Source organism: Rhamphochromis sp. 'chilingali' (genome assembly GCF_963969265.1).
Source record: "Rhamphochromis sp. 'chilingali' genome assembly, chromosome: 12".
Taxonomy (NCBI): domain Eukaryota; kingdom Metazoa; phylum Chordata; class Actinopteri; order Cichliformes; family Cichlidae; genus Rhamphochromis; species Rhamphochromis sp. 'chilingali'.
This window is the reverse complement of record NC_137939.1, coordinates 13,532,423-13,554,183: the sequence shown is the minus strand read 5'-3', so window position 1 is coordinate 13,554,183 and position 21,761 is coordinate 13,532,423. Positions and strand designations below refer to the sequence as shown.

Genomic DNA, 21,761 nt, shown 5'->3' with positions numbered 1-21,761 from the left:
CGCCGTCTTTCGCTACTCAGGTTAAACATGATATATAAGTCACTTGTTATTGTTTGGCTTTTTTTTAGTATTTTATTTGTTCCTGAGTAAATCGGTTTGGTTGAGATTAAAATTATAGTTTTTACACAGCTGAATAAATGTCAAGCAGACAACTGATTATCAGAAGTGTGAGATGCTCGAGAATATACTCCGGTGTCCCGGTATATTTTAGATAGCAAGGAGTTTATTAAACTTCACCGAAACAATCTACAAATTTCATTAAAATTTAATAAACTATTATCTTGTCTTTATTTTTAGTTAGCACATACCTTAAACACTTAAAGCTGTAAGCTAATGATAGTTATATAAGAGCAGATGCATGCTTGTGCAATAAGCTGTACGTTTTACGCCCAATGGATGATGATCTGATTAGTCGACTAATCGCAAAAATAATCGGTGACTAGTCGACTATCAAAATAATCGTTTGTGGCAGCCCTACTTCGAAGCCAACGATACTGCAGTTTCATTGCAAACAGTCGCAGTAATTTTGATCGTGCTGCAATCTCCAGCGACTGTTTTTCCTAGTGTGACTTTAGCATTAGTAATTTCCTTTACATAAAAAGTGTGAAGCTTTCACAGCTCCTGAGCAAGGCCTGCAAACTCAAGTGAGAAAGATGACTGAAGCTGACACCGTGCTGATGAGTGTTGCTTAAAGGCAGTTTTAACAGTACCTGTCAATCAGCAAACTATGAAATTAACTTCAAGTCTTTTTCAGTGCAGTGATGACTATTCAGTTAGCCAACAGGTAGACAATAATCCTGGCAATCTGATTAGCATGTTTGGATCTGGGACAATTGTTATTATCATGTTTGGATAAAAAAAAAGCATAAAGACTTTTTTTGTTGGCTTTGGGAAATCACAGAGTTTTTTCAAGTGTTAATGGAGTTTTTTGAGACTAAACAACTGATAGACTGAGAACCTTCATTGTAAAAGGCTAAAGGCCAAAGTGTCTGCTGTTGAAAAAACAGACCTGTGACAGAGCCGGTGCTCTCTGTTCACCTAAGTGTGGATCCACGAAGATATGAGGAGTATGGCGCAGGAAAGATGAGTGTTGCTTTGATTAGAGATGAGTGTAGGCAGAGGACTGGCTGGCTGTGGATTTACTGTGGGTTAGGTACATTATATTCCGTGTACTATTAAATGTCTATGCCATCACAGTAAAGTGAAGCTAATAAAAAAACTACATGAAAAATGGAAAAAAGGGCACAGAGGGATTCTCAAATCTAAAACCAGCAGCGCCTGCAGCGGAGAAGTGCTGATGCTTGCACAGCTGTTGATGTGGATACGCTTCGGCGGAGAGAAAGAAACACGGCTTTGCATCTGCAGACATGTCTAAAGGTTCAACGTGGTTGTGTTGAGTGCATTATGTGAACAAGTGAACGACTTCCCTGTGAGCAGCACTACTTAATGGATCTGACTCAAGAGTAAAAGCACTGCAGTGGCTGAAAGCGTGCCGGTCGACGCTTTAGATTATCACTGTTCTGGTTCTTGGGGGGTTAAAAAACAAAAAGAGTAAACTTCCACCACCTTTTTTTTTGTTTCCATCAACAGTGTAGCTGATATGAAGGCCAATAAAGATCAACATGTTAATTAAGCGTAACATATTTAACAGCAGCCTTGTTGTGCAAGCTCACTGAAGCACATCCTGGATCTGTCAGAGGAAACTGTTTAGAAAAGACACGAGGGGCTATTCACACAACTCAACAACAAGGTTAGAGTGACATTACAGGCTGAGATTGTCAGACCAGAATATTTCCATATTCATCAACAGGAATTACTGGGTCAGCGTGGACACACTAGGAACAGCTTGTTATATTTTCTGGCCTTTTTAAAAAAAAATAAATTGCTTCTTGTCAAAGAATCCTGCAACACCAAAAGCTGGCCCAGTAATTATATTAGGAAAGAAGTCTACCATGAAGGTCCCAGCCCATATTATTGAGCAACTTCCCTTTTTATATACCACCCCCCTTCGATGGCGCTGATAATGCAGGACAGAAAAGTCAAGCAATTTAGTAAACCAAAGTCGCGTCAGGTCATCGTGCCTGGCGGGGACAGAGATGAAGAGGCAGGAGCTGTGATCTGACCGTGACTTTGTGCTGTCCAGTGAGGTTGGGCCATTCGCAGAGCAGCTGGCTCTCAGACAGGGTGAGGATGCAGGGAGTCTCTCCAATCAGCACCGTATAGTTCAGGCGACTGTTGCCCGGAGCCGCTGGGATCAGGTTACGGCCCTAAAAAACACACACAGGGAGAAAAGTAATAAGGACAGGCACTCGGCTCATCGTCAGGACGCTTTACTTGCAGGCCCGACAATATTTCTTTCTTTCATTGAACTCCAACGTGAGAAAAATGTAACCATGAGCTTTTCTTTTTACATTACTTTTATTTATCCACCCTTTCTTGACGGCTCACAATGAACTTGTTCAGAACATTTTTCTGCTAATGATATGATTTTCACATCTTTGATGAAAATCACTTCCAGTTTCTGCATAACTGACAAGAAAGTCAGTGACAATAAATTTGCTAATTTAATATCCCTTAAAGGATCAAACTGGTGGTTCTCCATACTCTTCACCTAACAAATGCCATTGACAACATGACGCTTATACAAGGTCAAATATTTACAATGTCATAAAAAACATTCATCTTCAACGACAGCTAGGTCCTGCGATTTCTTGACGTTATTACTTGAAATCAAGCAAACGTGTGAAGCTGTTTCTTTTGTCTTTATTGCTGTGAAGGAACATTTTACCAAGGGACATATAAAGGGTTAGGTTGTTGATATTTCGGCTTTTATTTCTATTTGATTTTCTGTCAAATAGGCGCCTCTAATTTCACAATACAAATCAACTGTGGACTGAGGGAGTTTCATGGGATTTTGAATCATTAAATCATCAAATAGTTGTTTTTGTCATCAGACAATGTGAAGCCTTTTGAAGCTTCATCATCAGTAACAAGTAAACCCCAACGCTGTGCTAATATGGGACTTTTGAGTATTTAAAATTGCTGTTCCAATTATTGAAAGGGGTAAAAAAATCTAATAAACATAAGTTACTATGAAAAACTCACAACCCCAAAGTTTTTCTTTGGACATTGGCTGTTTTCAATCAATCAATCATTTTTATCTGACCATTTTCATTTTTAAGACACTTAACACTGACCTACCTATGAATTATTCATAAAAAAAGTCACTATTAGTCAAAGGAAGAAACAGTGTTCTGTCTACACATAACAGACAACTTAGCAAAAAATGTTACACACACATTTTTTGCAAAGCACAAAGACTGTGAAATATACCAAAGATAACAGTCGGACAGACATTAAATTGTATTTCTTGTACTGACAAATTCCCAAAGAGCTATTAGCCAAAAACGTGGCATATCTCGACATGTCATTCAGTGTGTCCTTAAAGAATTAGAAGAAAGGTGTCAAGTGGAAGACAAAAGAATAAGTGGCAGAACTAAAAAGCTGTCTGCAACGGATGAACAGCATCTGAAAGTCATGTCCTTAAGACCTGACACAAAACCATTAACTGGACTATCAACATGGGACCATCAGCTGAAGGGCAAGCATCAAACCCTTCACCTGATCTGTTTACAGTTTTCCGAAGCCTCGTTAGACATAGTGTCAATGGAAGAATGGCTGTTCTTAAGGAAGGAAAACAGAGAGAAAAGGCTGAGGTATGGAAAGGTATCAAATTACACAAGAACTGGGCTGAAAATCAGTGGTGACAGGTCTTATGTAGTAGTTGGGTCAAATCATTGTGAATGTGTATGGAAGACATCGGGACAGAGGTACAACAGTGAGGGTCTACAGCCATCTGTAAAACATGGTGGAGGCCATCTGGAAAGTGTCTGATTGGCAATGGCTTCATTTTTTAGGATTGAAATCATTCCCCCCACACACTGCCATGCCGTACAAGCATCCTTGGATAGAAAAAAAAACACTATGAGTCATGGATTGGCCTCCCCAGAGCCCGGAATTCACCATTAGTGAAGAAGTGTGGGATCATCTTGTCAGAGAACAATAAAAACAGGAAGTCAACATCCAAAGAAGTGCTTTGGATGTCCTTCAAGAAGCCTGGAGATCTATCCTGAAGACTAGAAAGCTTGCCAATCAGAGTTCAGTGTTGAAAAATAAAGGTGCTCATACCAAATGTTGACTTTTCAATTTCCTTAAAATTGTAAAAGTCTGTTTTTGCCTTATATACTGCCTTAAATCACTGCACCTTTTCCTATTTTGAAGCGACATGCAAAGAAATAAAGGAATGGCTTAGTGACTTTGCACATTACTGCATAAAACCAGTCATTTTTCTCCCAAATCCTTTGATTATCCTAAAAAAAAACAAAAAAAACAGGGTCAGGGTTACAGTGGCTTTTCATCATTAGTAATATCTTAGGCCTCACAGATTACTGCAGCAGTTTCCAAGCATCAGTTGGTGCTTGTAACAGATACTCCAGATACAGCGCTTTTTTTTTTGATAGTTCTAATTCTGTTTTTCTTGGACTTGGACATTACTTTCAAGCCAAACACTCAGGAAATAAGTGAGATATAAGTTTAGCAAACCCTACTGTATGTATACTAGAGGAAATAATATTACTGGGGAGGCATACAAACCCACACAGATTGCTTTTTTTCTTATGTCCTGTACTCAACACAAAGTCTGCACCCTCAAGGTGTGTAAATTCTAACATTTGTCAATTTCCGTTCCAGTCTTTCATTTCAATATCTAGTGCGATTTGATATACACTCTGCCTGGGATGGAAGGAGGAGGCAGTTAGTGGTGTGAAAAGAAGGAACCGTTAACAGCAAGAAAACATGGAAGAAAAAAAAATACAGGGGGAGAGACGAATACAAAGAAAACAAGGCTGATAGGAAATGTGGTGAGAAAAGGCACAAGCGGAGAAAGAGATTTCGAGAGAGGTAGGAAAAGATGAAAGGGGCGCGCTCGAAAATGAGAAAGAAAAGGAACGAACGTGAAAACAGAGCGAGCGAGTCAGACAGACACAGGACAGGAGTGAGAGAGGAGATAGCTGTGGCGTCTCCCGCTGGCTTAGCAGTGGGTCACAGAGACAGACTCCGTTTTCCAATCCCATCGTCTCTGCAGGCCGCCACCCAGCCCCGCTCTGCAACCCTGTAAACATGCATCCCATTCCATCTCGCAAACACACACACACACACGTGCGCTCACAGCTTCCTGGCCACATACAGGCTGAGTTCATGCCAAACAAGCACTGGAGTTGCAGCCACACACAGAGCTGTTGCCACACATAAACACAACAGGCAAGAAGCATCATGCAGGGACACGCTCTCAAAAATCACACAAGCACACACATCGAAGCACTCACCAAGACCAGATGAATGTTTATTTTTTTATTTCTCTTTCTCCTCCTTATTCTTTCTCTCTCCGTCTCACTAACATTACCTCAGTAAAAACACACCCGACACTACAGATGAGAAATTAATTGCGTGACAGGCGCAGTGCACGCATCTGAGGAACGCTACCCCCACATCCCATCTCGCCAAATTGCATTTTTGTCCATCTCATCAGTGCTTCCAGTGGGTAGGCAGTTTCACCAACAAGCCAAGCAGGAGATTTGGCAATTACTGAGAGGCTCACTGATAATAAATTATCATTTAAGAAATAAATTACGGCGGGTACGCCGCTTTCAATCTCTTTATGGAAATAAACAGCGTAGCGCACTCTCTGTGATAACATAAGAGATAGTCAAGGCACATTCGAGCCAAAGCTACAGCACATCGGCGTGACACTGATCTTTAAAGAAATGTATTCTGCTTTGTGTCTTTACAGTATGTTCGCTCTCCATAGAGCTTACTTACGCTTTAAAGCCCATATTTAAAAGGACGGAGTGCACCTTTTGTCTCAACCCGGCTCAGTTTTTTCTCCACCGATTATTTTAATATAATAAATATATTCTCTCCGAAACAGCCGCGTTAATTCCTTTTCAGCTACTCTCGGGCTAAACATTTCAGGTGAGCTGGGTGAGATAATGCAGTGAGGCATACGCACAACTCAGAAAGTCCCAATTAATTTCCCATACTTATATCCAATCACAGTTAATGAAAAAAAATAAATAAATAACTGAAAACCAATGTAATCCAAACCTCTAGGCCTGTGCATTTCCATACTGGCCTTTCAGCTCCAAAGAATTAATTACACAAATTGAAAGAACTGCTATTTAACAGACCTCGAGGCTGTGGGCGAGGACGGTAGTCAGTGAAGCTGCTCTTACTTACTGAAGGACGGTTTCTGGCCTTGGTCTGTGTGGACATTTGCTTTCACCTGTCAATTATGAATTTGTGAAGGGTTTTTTTTAATTATTTTTACACACTTGAAAGTTTTTTCTTTTTTCTGTAAGAAGAAAAACAGCTTGTGAGAGTGTGTTTATGTGTGTCCCTCAAAGCTGGTTTAGCCATTATAAACAGAAGAGTTCAGTATGTTTGAAACTTTTGTGGTTAATATGAAAGTAAAAAACCTTGGTAAAAAATGAAATGAATGGTTTAAATTAAAAAACAAAAATATAGTTCTTTGGTTTATTTTTGTGTTCTACAGAGTTCTTCCTTTACAGAAAGTAACTGTCACTCATAACACCCTCCGTCAACGCCAGTTGTCAAATCAGAGCAAAGCAATTGAGCTAGCCATGGCAGGCCAGTCAAGCTTTGAAATTCCTGCACACAAGCCTCTGGGAGATATGCTGACCTTTAACAAGCCTAGAGAGTGCCGTCCTTTGTTGACTTTCATAAACCAAAAGTATAAACACAGAAGTGTAAGATATGGGTAAAGCAAAGGCCCTTTTTAATCTGGTCTAATGTAAAGCACAACCTTTAGCATACACAACCTAGTTAGCTATTTAGCTTTAGCTCGTTAGCTTACTACTTACAAAGATACCTAAAAGTTTCTGTCAGGGTTTAGTACAAATTTTAGTTTTTCTCCTTGGCTCAGAGTGATTGTTGACATGAACTTGGCTAAACACATGGATTAATCATTGCTCTAAAAGCCTGTTCTCTTAACATGCTAACATGCGATAACGTGCCAATTGAAATGCTGTCATTTTAATGAAGTTAATTATTTTGAGGCTCTTGCACTCTGTCACCTTGTAAGGAGATTTGCATGGATTTAGATCTAAATGGTGATATTTATCAAAGCTAATCAATTATCATATTTAAGTAAGTTGTGTGATAGCTTAGAACAGTGACGCCCAAAGTGTGGTGGGCCACAAAGGTACATAAGGTGGACAGAAATAACAGGATTTGAGTTTGAAATTTCTGTTATACAGAAATAAGTAGGCCTATGTATAGTTACATAGTGATATAAATGTATCTATTTATATATAAAAAAAAACCTAAAAGTGGTAACAGGAAGTAGCTGGTTTATGATATTACTATTTTTAAATGTATTGTTCTTGCACTGAAGTTTGTTTCCCAGTGGCAGGTCCCATATGGAAAAGAAATAGTAAAAACTTACATGATTTACTCATGAAAGTGGCCACTTTCTCATTACTTTCATTTTTTTTTTTAGTAAGTTATCCAAAACATACAAGTTTCATTATATAATTTTTCAAGGGATCTTATATGTGTTTCCACTCTTGTATGCTTTTCATACAAGTTTCATACAAGACAGATAAAAACTTTATACGATTTATATATATCTTTTCCATATGGGGTGGGTCACACATTGGCCTTAACACTTTGTATATGACTGGGTAGCTTTAGCAATTTATAACTGACAGCCCGTGTTGTTTATGATTTTTTAATACAAATTTCAAGGAAGCATATCACTTTGTCTTTTATTTTGATTGGAGTAAATATTTAAGATTGGCTGGGATTTCATGATTTTTAAGTGGGCCGCTTGACCTCGGGAATGGCTGGTTTAGAACAACAACCATCTAACAATTTTCAGTATCTTACTTACAAACCAGAGTAACATACAAAGTAACGTACAGTAACATGTCATATAAGGCAACACTGTTTCTTTCATCAGATTCTACATGGAACAACAAATACTATCTTTGCAATGTAGCTTTTCCTTTCATCTTTTAGTACAATATATATGACTCCATAATCAACTGAAAAATGAAAACTGATTTAAAAAAAAAGCCTAATAACCATGGGTTCGTGTTTATTTAATCAGTAGTCATTACTTAGAAATGAGAAGGAATATTGTCTATGAAGGTGTGAAAGAAAAATAAAACCTAATAATGACTGATCTCTGATATCTGAGTGGTAAATTAAGAATGTCTTACAAGTGTAGGAGCAGTTATAAAAAAGGCATGGCCTAACAAAAATGTAATTAAATTCTTTTTTTAATCAGACATGACCTGACCGATCGATACAAGCTCGGGGAAACCTTTTAGTCCCTATCAGCCAATACTAGATAAAAACTGTTGATTCCACAATGGGGGTGGGGGGGGGGGGGGGAACTAAATAAATGTTCTCTTTCTACTTCCCACTGCACTGCATGAAAGTCTTTCATATAAAGAGTCAAGTGAAAGAAAAACACCTCTTTATACACCTCCAACCAAAGAAAGTAGTAAATGCGGCAACTTTTAATTCTGTGTAGGTGTCAAAAGCCTTATTCCCATTCTACTTAAAGGTAAGTAAAAGGTGTCCAAAGGTAACATTAATGTGTACTTGAATCTCTTTTATCTTCACAGCTGCATTATGTGTATGTGTATGTGTCCCTGACAAGTTAAAAAGTATATACGAAGCCTGCTAGTACTGTGCCAATGCTAGACAGTGTTAGACAAAAACCTCAGATCAAGCAGACCGAGGAAATAAGCTGAATGGTACAGCCAGCTGGAGAAGTGTTCCTTTCTGACCTTGAGAATAAGTGGCGATGTGGGTTTGAGCTCCAGTATCCCAGAGGGACTCAACGGTTCAAACACCGGGTCGGGGTAGTAGCTGAATGTCTCGTTGACCACCACCAGAGCGTTCACGTTGTCCATGTAGAACCCAATCTCATCGGGACCGGTGCCAGTCTCAGAAAAACCAAGCTCCGAGTCCGCCACTGACGGAGCGAGGCACACCATGACTGAATTGTTATACACTGTGCAGTTCTGAAAGTGAGACATGAAAGAGAAATGTTTTTAGTCCTGCTGTGCAGCTACCATACACAGTCGAATCTAGATTGGGACAAATCCCAAACACTTAAATTGCTAAACACTTAAACACTAATGTTGTTCTAGTTTTATTTACAAGGTGGTTACATGCTGAGTAAAAAAAGGCAGAATTGCCTCTTTTAGAAATAACCCGCAGGCTATAATTTTCTTTTTAAATGGATCTGTTGGGCATAATAACCCATCCTTTTTAAAGTCAATGCCCTGTGAAACTACAATGCTGTTAGGCCTATTGGAAATGTAAATTGGTTGCAAATTTATGATCAACTGTTAATAACGGGCAATGTGCTCCGTGCCTTTGCTTGTACCTGAGAGTGTATTTACACCATTGCTTTGGAGAATACATGAATACATGATGTCATGGCCGTGTTTGCATTAATTTATAAGACTGCTTGGCTACTACGGTCTTAGATGCAACACATTTTATTATTAAATGTAACAGCAAAGTTTAAATGATGCCTTTTTTCCTTGTAATGGATTGCCTATCATACGTATGTCTGCAGTCTTGCAAATAGCAACCCAATCCTGGACTGGAAGTAAGAAAAATGTAACTGTGATTTGTTGTTCAAAAGTCCTTTAAGTGCAAAGTAGCGCTTCGATAAAGAGCTGTTTGAGATGCATCCTGTAGGCTGTTTCTCCTCCATAAATGGCAGCTTTATCCGCAGATTGAAGTGCATTAGTGTTGTTTGTGGTTTAGTCCTTAACCCTGACAACTACAAAGACTCAGCTCACATTGACAATCACCAAAGTCCTTTGCCAACATTGTTAATAGAAGGGACAAAATTCCTCAGCTCTTCAAATAAAGCATGCGTAGCCTCTGATGCTGTCTCTTTTTTGTCTGTAAAACTCTGAACAGTGAGGTGACATTTGAAAAGCGTTATGGCCCGGGGTAGCGTTAGATGTCTGAAGCTGGAGTTGCTGAACGAGGAGTCGTGAGCAACACTCAGAGACAAACTGTCTGCCACCTTCAGAGGCACATAGAAGAAGCTTTTTGGAAATGTGCTGTTGTACACAGAGAGGTCTGTTTCAGAGTATTTGTCAGTTAATGTATGTATCTAGGTGTATATCTGAATAATGTATACTGTAAACACTCTGCAGCTGCTGTGTCAGTCACATCAGTACTCACATGAAAGGACTCTGCCTGTCCATACTTGGCCCTGATCTTTGGCTCTCGGATGGTTGCGAGGTTGGTCCCGCTCACTGTCAGCAGAGTTCCACCACTGTAAAAAAGAAGCGAGCAGATATATATTATCTGCCTCAATCACATGAAGATTACTGCAGTGAGCAGTCATGTTCATATGATTCATTGAAATGAAGTGATATATGCTGGATAGATGGATGATAGTCACCCAGAGGTTTAGACAACAGATAGAATGCTAAATGGACAGGTTCTTACATGCCGTTTTTCTATTCTATCCGAGCACTCAAAGCACTTTATACAACTTGCCTCATTCAAAAACGCACTTTTTTTTAAATGCAAGTGCTTACTATCACATTCACAGAGCAACCAGGGTTAGTATCTTGCCTAAGGATATTTGGCATGTAGACTGGAGCAGCTAGAAATCAAACCGCCAACCTTCTTCTCAGCAGATGACCTGCTCTACCTCTTGAGCTACAGACTCTCCTGGTTGAATAGTGAGAAACTTAAAGTGACTTCTGCTCTCTTAAAGCACAACCACAATCCATAACCTTAACTGTTTTCTACTACAAATATGTTGTTTTGAATAGCTGCTCATTTGTTTATATTTTGCTATATAAAGAAAAATCTTGTCATTTTTTAAAGTGGTCTTGATAGTATACCTGATCAGTAGGGATGGGTACCGGTGTCCGGTGCCATGATGGCACCGGTTCTGACATAAACGGTAGTAACCAGACCGAAAAGCAGCGCACATTTCGGTGCTTTATTTCGGTGCTTTTTTTTCCTACACTTCTAGCCAATCATTTTACGTTTCCCAGGATAGTAGGCGGGGCCAGGTACGTACGTTCAGTTAGAGCAGAGCTACAGATTAAAAATGTCCAAGGCGAAGCGGTCAAAAGTCTGGCTGTACTTCACAGCAAAATATGCAAACTCAGCAGCAACAAGTGCTTTAAGCTGATACTGTGATACTGTCAAAGGAGGTAACACCTCGAATCCGATGAAACACCTGGCGACGCATAGCGTTTTTTTTAAAAGCCGAGAAATGCGCCGTATTTGATAGCTTGCTGCGAGACCTCACACTGTGCACGTTGGGTGGGTTGCCAGTTATCGGACCCGGAGCAACATCCCCCAAAAACCTGAAGAATAGAGTCCTGGCCCCTAGCCCTGCCAGTGTAGCAGAAATGATGAGGATATTGATGGCAGCAGCAGCCGTTCTTCTCTGCGTGAGTCGCTTAATGTTGTTCGAGTGTAATTTACGTTGAGTAGGCTAACCACGTTATTACATTAATGCATGTAAGGTGAACTAGCAAAAATCATCATAGCTACATGCGGCTGTCCTCTTGTTTGATGGCAGATGCTCCCTTCACCCTGGACAAAAAGGCTAAAATGACCAAAGAAAAAGTGGGAAACAGCTGAACATGAGAGGTTTTTGGACAAAGTTTGTGTTTTTTTTCCATTGTTTAAGCACTGCTTCCAGCCAAGAGTGATACCATATATGCCCCATAGCTGCAGAAAAGGCTAACATTGTTATCTTTTTACAAAAAAACAGCTGAACATGAGAGGTTTTTGGACAAAGTTTGTGTTCTCCATTCTTTAAGCACCGGTTCGAGCACCGTTTAAGCACCGGCACCGTTTCAAAAGTACCGATTTGGCACCGGTATCGGATAAAACCTAAACGATACCCATCCCTACTGATCAGTTTACCCATTTAACTCTGTTGTATGAATAATTCAAGAATAAAAAAGGCACCTAACTCAAGGGATTAACTAACTTTGTGTCTAAACATAAAAATGAGCAATTTAATTTTTAAATTATATCTTTAGCTGATGCTCTATCTACTGTTTGCTGTTGTAGCTCAGGAACAACAGCAAGGGTCCACAGCTGTGTTTAAAACACAGTGGATGCTCTGTCAGGTTTGGGGCTGCCTTTCAGCCAATGGTGTTGGACATCTTGTCAAAATTAATTAAGTTATAAAAGCAGAAAACATCAGATTTTGATCCACCAAACAATAAAATTGGAAAAGTGTCTGACTGGCAACAGCTTTGGTTTCAGCACCACAATGATCCCAAACATATGCACCTAAACAGAAAAACACTATCACTCATGAATTGACCTCCACCTAATGTTGAACCCTGGACTTTATTTTTATTAAAGAAGTGTAGGATCATCTTTACAGAAGATGGAACAAAAGGCAGCTGACATCCAAAGAAATGTCCTTTGAGAAGCGTGACGAACCACTTAAAGAAAAGATAAGGAAGCTTGCCTAAGAGAGTTCACACTGTGTTGAAGAATTGGGCCCAAACCATTACTTGGTCAATGTTTGTGACTTTACTAGTTTAATGACGGTACACATTACAGTGAACACTTTACAGAGACACGGTGCAGCAAGACTGTATTTTGCTAATTGGAAGTTTAAATTATTCAACAAATGTTTTTCATGATGTTCAAAGAAAGTGTAACCCAGGCAACACACTGCTTAATCCAAAAATATATTTATTTTCGCTTATTACTATGATGTTAGTCTAATTCCTTCAAGGCAGAGTTGATTAACATGAAAAATTATTTAAAGAGCAGAATTAATACCGACATTTGCAGGAACATTTTTTTCCTCCCTTCTTAAAACGGTGCAGTTCGACACCACTTTCCAGCTTTTTTGTTAAACACTTCGAAAGCTTTCATGAAATGTTGGAACAGTTTGACTACTTTCTATTAATTAAAGGAAGTTTGCTCCAAGCTTAGGGTAGAGTACCATGGGCACCAGGGAGGATTTTAAAAATCATCTTTATAGGGGAATTTACAACACAAAATTAAAAAAGGAGAAACAGAATGTAAGATCCACTATAGCAGGGGTGGGGAACTAAAGGCCTCGAGGGCCGGTGTCCTGCAGGTTTTAGATGTGTCCTTGATCCAACACAGCTCATTTAAATGGCTAAATGACCTCCTCAACATGTCTTGAGGTTCTCCAGAGGCCTGGCAATGCCAAAACTAATCATTTGATTCAGGTGTGTTGACCCAGGGTGATATCTAAATCCTGCAGGACACCGGCCCTTGAGGCCCGGAGTTCCCCACCTCTGTACTATAAATACAAATCTATCTACAGTCACGGTGTTTGCCTTGAGCAGGTGTACTGGACCGAATACAGTAAATCGCCATGGCAGAATTTAGCTGAACTGCCAGGCGTAATTTTTGATACTGTCGGTGCAGGTCAGACCATCTTTGTTTGTTTATTTAAGTTATTTTAAAAATTCTTTATTTTTCACCATGTCTGACGATGCTTGTCTATCTGGTGGCCAATATTCAACTGCATCTCTTTTTGCTGTTATCCAAAGTGATTGGTGGTCTTCTCGTGATGACCCTCAATGCGAGAGAGTCATGAAGTTCATGGAAAATATAAAACCTTTATCACAGAGGGCTCTTGCCACCTGTAAAGGGAATGGAGTTAGCCTTACATTTTCACAGCTACGCTTAAATTGGATTTAGAAGGTTTTTTCAAACCTTTCTTACCTTCTCAACGCTCACCTTGTTTTGCAGTTGCAGTTTGTGCACCTGTGTGCTGTCTTCCTCTAGAAGATCAGCGCTTTCACCGCTGCTGGGCTATCTGTGCCACTGAGAGATATTGTTTCTAAGACCCACTATCATGTGTCTTTCTACAAGATTCTCACAGTCTAGAGGGGTTTGTATTGTAGTTCCTATCACTGCTGTCTGAAATAAAAGGCTGGAATAAAACCACGTATTTTGAAGAAATCACAAACATCGTATACCTCCCTAACCACACTTGGATGCTAAGGTATTTTTGCAAACCCAAAAACACAGATATCCACAGGATATTTCTATACCATGGTGAATTCTCTAGTTCAACTAGCCAGTGATAAAAGTAAAAACTTCTCAGGGTCTTTTTGTGTGGCTGGCTTGATGCAGAATCTAATACACCTAATTCTCTCACTCAGAGATCCCCAAGCCTGACTGCTGCCTCTGCTATCTACACCTAAAAGACAAGTGTTTTTCAGATTTACTCTCTGTTGCTTGGGAATATTTGGTGGTATCAACTCTGTCGGGGGAAACTGCTGAGGAAGGGATTTGCTTCATTGCCCCTACACTCTTTTCCCCCTGTTCTTCGATCTTGGAAAGATTTAACCCAAAGAACAACTTGAAACAAAGATATTTTGGTGTGTCTTGATCAGTCACCTTTGCAGACTTATAAGCCCTGGGGTTTTAACAGCAGATGGCCAATAAAACTGTAAGGCTTTCCCTGTTCCTTCTCCCGTTACCCTTGCTATCTTACTGCAAATCTTCCATGATCCAAGGTAATGGTTGGTTTTCACAAATCCAAAGATTTTGTGAGTACTCAAGCTGATGAATTTCTCACAATAAATATCCTTTTGACTTTTTATTATTTGTCAAGAAGAGAAGGAATATATTCACTAATTTTAGCTTTTGACGGCAACTTTAAACTCTATGTGCATGCTAAGCTGACAATCTTTCCCGTCTCTGAACCAGACAACATGCAACATGTGCCATGTCCTGTGTACCCATTAAGGCAGGATCTTGTCTATCTAGATTCTTAGCCATCTAAATCATGGTAGTTTTGAGAGCCTGAAGAGAATGTAACAGGACTTCTTTAGTTTTTTGTTTGCTTTAAGACATTTCCCACTAGATGGAACGTGACTCCTAGAACTTTCTTCTATGCCTACTACAAGGTAATAGGTTTTTATTACCCTGAAGTCTCCACCAGTTGTTTTAGAACTGAAGAAGTCTCTTGAATGAGAGGTGAAGCTCTGAAGGCAGGCTCTTCCTATGTTAGTATGAACAGCAGTTCAGTGAGGGGAAGTTAAGGGCTTCCTGCAGGATTAGACAATTGATCATGGCAGCACATCCACAGGATATAATAAATACCATATAGGCAGACACAAATTCTGTCATAGTATTACAGAATTCACTGAGGCATTGGACAAACCTTAGTCCCTCGCCTCAAGTACTCCTTTGTGACGCTCCACCGTGCGCCAGAGCACATTTCATCTGGTGGGTTACCACATATTAACATTGATTTCTGCAATACCAAGGTGTCTTTTTCATAGTCAGCATTAATCTGACACTTATCCAGAATGACTTGGCGTACAAGCACCAACAGCAGAATGAACAACACGGTGAAAAGAAGCAGAGACAGAACCTGTTAATATCTTAGGAAGAGAGTCTGGCTGGCTAACAAGAGACATTCATCTCTCACTCTAATCCAGCGAGACTTACAATAGCGGCAAACGCTAATGATAGGGTGAGACAGGGAGTAAATGATAAAGGTAGACGTACCATCTCTTGCATTGTAGGTATATAAAAGGCTTCGAGCCTGGCTATTCTTCTCAGCTTCTCAGAGTCTTTTTTTCTTTTTTGGCAGGTTGCCCATTACTCGCTTAGGATACCTGATCTCATCCATTCTTTGGATAACACTATCATGTTTAATACGCGATTATAGGTGTTATAGGAAGCATAAAGCCTCTGACTTGTATTTTGACAGCTGACAAAGGTACCAATATTTTTCTGATTGCTCACACTTTCACAAAGTATACACATTAACTCTTTTTTTTGTAATACAGTATTCGTGTCATTTCTTCTACAGCGCTGTACTCTTCAAGAGCCAAATTCGGTTTAAGTAACTGGAAGCGAGACACTTCAATTCACTATGGATGGGTGCCATGAAACTCTGAAACTCTGCCAGTGTAGTAAAATTAATTTTGTACAAATCAAGTTTGTTCTGTTGAGCAGACTCTAATTAATGTTAAGAAATTTAAGTAGGAAACTTCCATCTAACCTATTTTAATGATTTTTTAAATCTCCTTCATTCCACTTTGAATAGAAATTAGTTTCTGTGTCACGGCCACGGACTGATCTCTCAGCATATTGGTTTGGACAACTGCTTTACATTTAAATGATTAATGTTGTTGTGTTATATATTAATATATTTTCTATATTATATATTTATTTATGTTTAGCTTAAGACCTCATGAATGCAAGATAGTCCAAAGCATCATAATAATCTGAGGCTCTGAAACACTGTTGCATAAGCAGTGCCCCAGTACCTTCAGTATACATTATATATAACATGGACCACGCTTAGCTAACAGAAGGAACAAGTGACCTGGCATATTATTACTGTGGTATTTACAAGGCAGATGAAGACACCTAAGAAAGGAGCCCAGAGGATATTCAAAGAAGCAGATTTTTTTAATTAGCTGTTAAAGTTTGTGCTACAAATGCAGCACAGGAGCAGACAGACTGCACTTCTTGTAACACCGGCTGTCCTCCCCTCTCCTCTGCTGCCGTCCTCTTCAGCTTGATGTGTATTTGCTCTGAATCCTTCTGTCCCTGTTGCTCCTATCTTTGTCTAAGTGAGTCTCTTTAGCTCAGGTACATGCTTCAGGGAACAGACAACAAGACAATCAGAATAAACTCCCACAGGTAGCTTGGGAAATCCAGCTACTGCGGTTAGTCTTTCTCTCTCTTTCTTCATCCTTCTCTTGTTTTCTCTGGACTCCTTTCCTTTTTGACTACTTCTCATTTTCTCTAGCATTTTCTGTCACTGTCGGGCAGTAAGAGGAGGATCGGAACAGTTTTTCAAGATTTTGTTTGTGGAGCAGTAAATGATTAAAAACTTGTTTGCAAGTTGAAACTGAACACTGAAGCACACGTGTAAGGCTCAGTCAAGCTACTCTGTAACGGTAAGTTAACAGAGAGTCAAATAGAGAAATCTGCTGAATTTTATTGTGTTGAACAATCCATTTTTGCTAACCCTCGTATGTTGGGTAAATGTACCTGGAAAAAGTTGCGTTCGTTTACAGCAGACTGCAGTCGATGGTATACATACGCCTCTGTGCACCGTGCATGCACCTCTCAGTAAACTACAGCTTAGTGGTAATTTAGACTCACTAAATCAACCTGCTTCTTCCCTGAAAACTGTGGAAATCTGTTAGTTACCAGACTAATCACAAGATTTTCAGTGCAGCACTGTATACCTCTTTGCTGCTCTTTGCCAGTTTCTCCTAGTGATTGCTAGCAACCTGCAGCAAACACTGGCCAACCAGCTAAGAAATACACATTTCTCTAGCAACCAGTCGTTTGCAGGAAGTCGCCCAACAGTCTCTGTGTGGCTGGAAAAAACTGCAACTGGTAGCAAATGTTACTGACCGATTAAAACACCATACAAACCCAAGAAGAAAAAGTAAAAGCAATTAAAGATCTACTGCTCCTAACTAGTATGTTAGTGTGCACAATCAGTCCTACAAGAGTTTGTAGAAAATAGCAAAATAGCCTCAGGTAGCTTTCAGGATTCTGATTTTCGAGTCCTTCCAACAAGACAGTTGAGCGCTTGCACTTTTGAGAATTCCCAACAAGTGCTCTTCTTGACTTTATACACACAAGTGACATTTAACAAATGCTCACCTTGCAGCCCGGCTGCTGTGCTGGTGGCTTGGCATGGACAAACTTTGCCGTGCTACTTCCTGGTCTGACCTTTTTGCTCGTAATTAAGTTGTTGACTAAGCACACACACGTTTAGCCTTGGCAGCTACCACTTTTCACAGTTACCATGAAGCAGCTATATTGGAGTAGAAGTACTAATCAGTTTTGCTCAAAGGCACACTGGCAGTACTCAATGAAGGAGTGGCAAGCCTCCGAGCCATCTGCTGTATTTACTCTCTGTTTGAGAAAGAAATCTGAATATTTTGTTCCAAAATTGCTTCTCTAACCTCTACCACTACCCAAATAAATCTCCCCCAGTATCCCAGATGAGTACTCCTCATTGATTTATTTTTGAAGTGCTCTGTCTTTGTCCTAAATGGAATATCATCAGCCAAGCACAATGGTAATGCACTCTCTCTCTCTGCACCCCTGCTCTCTTTCTCTTTTCACTCTCTTTTATCCACTCTCGCTATCATCTTCCAAGCACAATGATAATGCTCCCCAGGCATGCATGTAGCCGCACAAAGGCAGACAATAAGGCAGATACGAACGGATATACTATCACATCTTACTGGTTCTTTTTACTTTCTACCTAAAGCGACACGTGATGCCGATCGCTGGCTGAAATTCATCATTCAAATTAAAGCTCCTACTGGTTGGAAGCGCCACACGCACTTTTGTCTATCGCAGTTTGCTTGCTGTTTCCGAGGAGCATGAGTTGTTTTCTGGTTTTCTGAACCAGATGGAGGAGGGATCTGGGGCCAAACATCAGGGACTCTGGGAATCAGCGGGGCGTCTGTGTGTATGTGTGCGCGCACGCCTCTTGTTTGCGTGGGATCATCACTCCTGAGTGAGCTTGCTGAAGTAGAACCCCCGTTTTGAGCTTTTACACACACATTCACAGAGGCACCCTCGCAGTGGGTGGGAAGGGCAGTGATTGGGCCTCAGCTGCTTCCTTGGCTGGCCCTACTGGGCAAAAGGGAACTGGGCAGGATTCATCAACACTTTTCTCTAACAAGCTCTGCATCTATCTCCTACAATCTGCTGATGAGTAACAACAGGGAAGGGAGGAGCACAGAAGGAGCAAGAGGCAAGAACAGGTAAAAAAAAACAAGGGGTAAAAAAAGAAAAAAGGCATCACTGCTGCCTATTTAAATATCGAAATGAATTTCAATCAAAGAGAATGAGAAAATGTTGCTCTGGACATAAAGGAACAGGGCTTTGACAGGATATGTGAAAGGAAATAAAGTACTACCTTATAAAGTTTAACCACAGCCAAACAACAGGTTATTTTTAACTGACTGGTTTTAACCACACAGTTAAACCGCACAAAAACCCAGTAGGAGCCATTCATCAGTGTGTATTTCGGCTGGCGATAAAAATCGGCACAATATGCTTCCCACATAGGATTAAAAACCTGCGATTAGTCCAAGTAACACCAAACTCAAACAACCTCCCACAGAGGAATAAATCTTAGCTGTAGGGCTGCCACGATTAGTCGACTAGTCACGATTACGTCGACTATCAAAATCGTCGACGACCGATTTAATAGTCGACGCGTCGTTTGAAGCTTTGTAAGATCCAAACAAAAGACACTATCAGAAGTGTGAGATGCTCGAGAATATACTCCGGTGTCCTGTTATATTTTAGATAGCAAGGAGTTTATTAAACTTCACCGAAACAATCTACAAATTTCATTAAAATTTAATAAACTATCATCTTGTCTTTATTTTTAGTTAGCACATACCTTAAAATCTTAAAGCTGTAAGCTAATGATAGTTATATAAGAGCAGATGCCTGCTGGTGCAATAAGCTGTACGCTGTACGTCCAATGGATGCATGATCTGATTAGTCGACTAATCGCAAAAATAATCGGTGACTAGTCGACTATCAAAATAATCATTTGTGGCAGCCCTACTTAGCTGTAATGGAGCTCCAGAAAAACCACAAGGGTGAGAGTGAGTTGTTTCTAGTAGCCTAAGTATCCATCATAAAGCCCAATAAGTGCATGTGTCTGCCCCGTTTGACAGTAAATCTACTTTAATGTGAAATGGTTTGCTTGTGTGCGTCTTCCCCAGTGATGCTGCTGTCATGTTCAGTGCCGAGTAGTGGAGCAGAGTGTTTATTTATTTAGCCGCTGTGTGAAAGGCTGTGGAAATCTGTGCATCGTTTGCATTACTTCTCACTCATCGTTAGCAGATCAGTATTAGATGCCACTTCAATCAACCAATCAAAATCAAGCCATTAATGACCCGCTTTACACGATGAGCTTAAACTCTTCTGTTTTTAGATAAACCGTGCTGCCGCCGCCTCTGCTGCTGCTCATTTCCTCTGCTGAAAACGCCTCACTCGAGCCAGATGAAAAACCTCCGGAGGCACTGTCAATTTACCTCCATCTAAACTAGCTGTCAGAGCTCTCATCCTGCATTTAACTCTGCTCCGACTGCTTCGAGAACACTTCCTCGAATTTGCCAGCGCGATGCTTCTGGAGCACAGGAGTAGTGCAAAAAGCTAGACTGTAATTTCTTTCAGCTGCTAGCTGCTGAGATTATCCAGCCAACATTTATTCGGGATCTGAACTAGACAAAATTCCAGCATGAAAAAATATTTAGGTTCAGTTTTGTGAGCTGTGACCGGCTCCCGGTGCAGACGGCTCCCTGTTATAGTGTTTCATCACTTGGCTCATGCGAGCCCAGCCCAATTTTTACTCTTTAAGTGTGCGCGTGTGTGTGTGTGTGTGTGTGTGTGGGGGGGGGGGGGGGGGGGGGGGGGGGATATGTGTGTATTCACATCATTTATGTTAATGAGAGTGTGGGGAGTGAGTTGGAGGGTGGGGTGGGCTGCTTTTAACTATGTAAAGCACTTTGTGCTACTTTTTTTTTTTGTATGAAAAGTGCTTTATAAATAAAGATTGATTGATTGATTGATTGATTGATTATTATTAATGTCCCCACAGGACCTCTTCAGAACCACTTGGATATATTCTAGGAGCAACATCTTTGTTTCTATCCCTTGAAAAAAAAAATGCTGCTTACTCAAATTGTAAACTTACAAACACAACACATTAGCTTACCTGGCAATGCTCCAGTCAGGTTCAATCTTCAGAACAGTGGGGTCTTCTGTGTAGTTAAACTTGACTTCTGGGTTTCTGAGCTCTGCGTCATCGATGTCCACCAAGACTGGGGCACTGCCCGAGGCCAGTCCAGCTGGTGTAACGCATACTATCTCACGGGCATTCCTCCTGGACAGACAGAAGGAGGAAAAGCTGACGGAAATCGATTCCAGCCCAAGGACAAGTCTCAGCAAAGTAGAGAGCAAATTATATAACTAATGTTAACATGCTCAAATCAAGGGCTGTATTTTCACATTTCCATTTGCCAGGCTCTGAAAAGATAAAACCTATTTCACCAGAAAAGGTAGCAACCCTTCTTCTGACAGAATAAAGTTTCCGATTGCAGGAATTTTCTAATTAATAAAGAATTATTGGACAAGAACACATATAGAGGGAATAAAAGAGAAGTAAAATTAGGTTTGAGAAGGAAAGTATTCACATCTAACAGAGGAAAAATCTTAGCAGCACCCTAGCAAGCAGCTAGAAGTGCCTAATCACTCAGAATTATAGAATAAAGAATTGTAATAATGAAGAGGCAATGATTTCTTTCTTGTGCCAGGACATTTATTTCATACCGAGGTTCGAGCAGAAGAGATGACATATTAAATGACTTTTTCTTGTAATTACCAATGTCTGTCCTGTGAAGCCAATTAATCTCATGCTCTTTAACTCATCTTGTAAACTGCCTGATTAGATCATTCTGCTTATAACTAGAGCACTTCAGCTCACAAAATAAGCCAAGTCCTGCTGTTTGATCAGCTTGAGGGCCTCCTGGAACATACGAATCAGAGTTCACAACTTGAGCTTGTATGTGTGAGGCCAAGACAGAGCAAATGTATAGTTGGAACTATCTGTCGCCACTTACACAACTGGGATTAAAGACCGTTAT

At 40.2% G+C, this 21,761-nt stretch overlaps 1 protein-coding gene across 2 annotated transcripts in view; it reads right to left on the bottom strand.

Moving 5' to 3' along the window:
- LOC308407873 (plexin-A1-like) overlaps nucleotides 1-21,761 on the bottom strand; it is a 338,220-nt gene that overhangs the window by 53,827 nt on the left and 262,632 nt on the right. For both annotated transcript variants that reach the window (XM_080899801.1, XM_080899802.1), the window contains exons 16-19: nucleotides 20,834-21,001; nucleotides 10,300-10,393; nucleotides 8,877-9,113; nucleotides 2,124-2,267 (exon numbers count right to left, since the gene is read on the bottom strand). In XM_080899801.1, coding sequence (XP_080755927.1) covers nucleotides 2,124-2,267; nucleotides 8,877-9,113; nucleotides 10,300-10,393; nucleotides 20,834-21,001 — 643 coding nt within the window. The remainder of the gene's footprint in view (nucleotides 1-2,123; nucleotides 2,268-8,876; nucleotides 9,114-10,299; nucleotides 10,394-20,833; nucleotides 21,002-21,761) is intronic.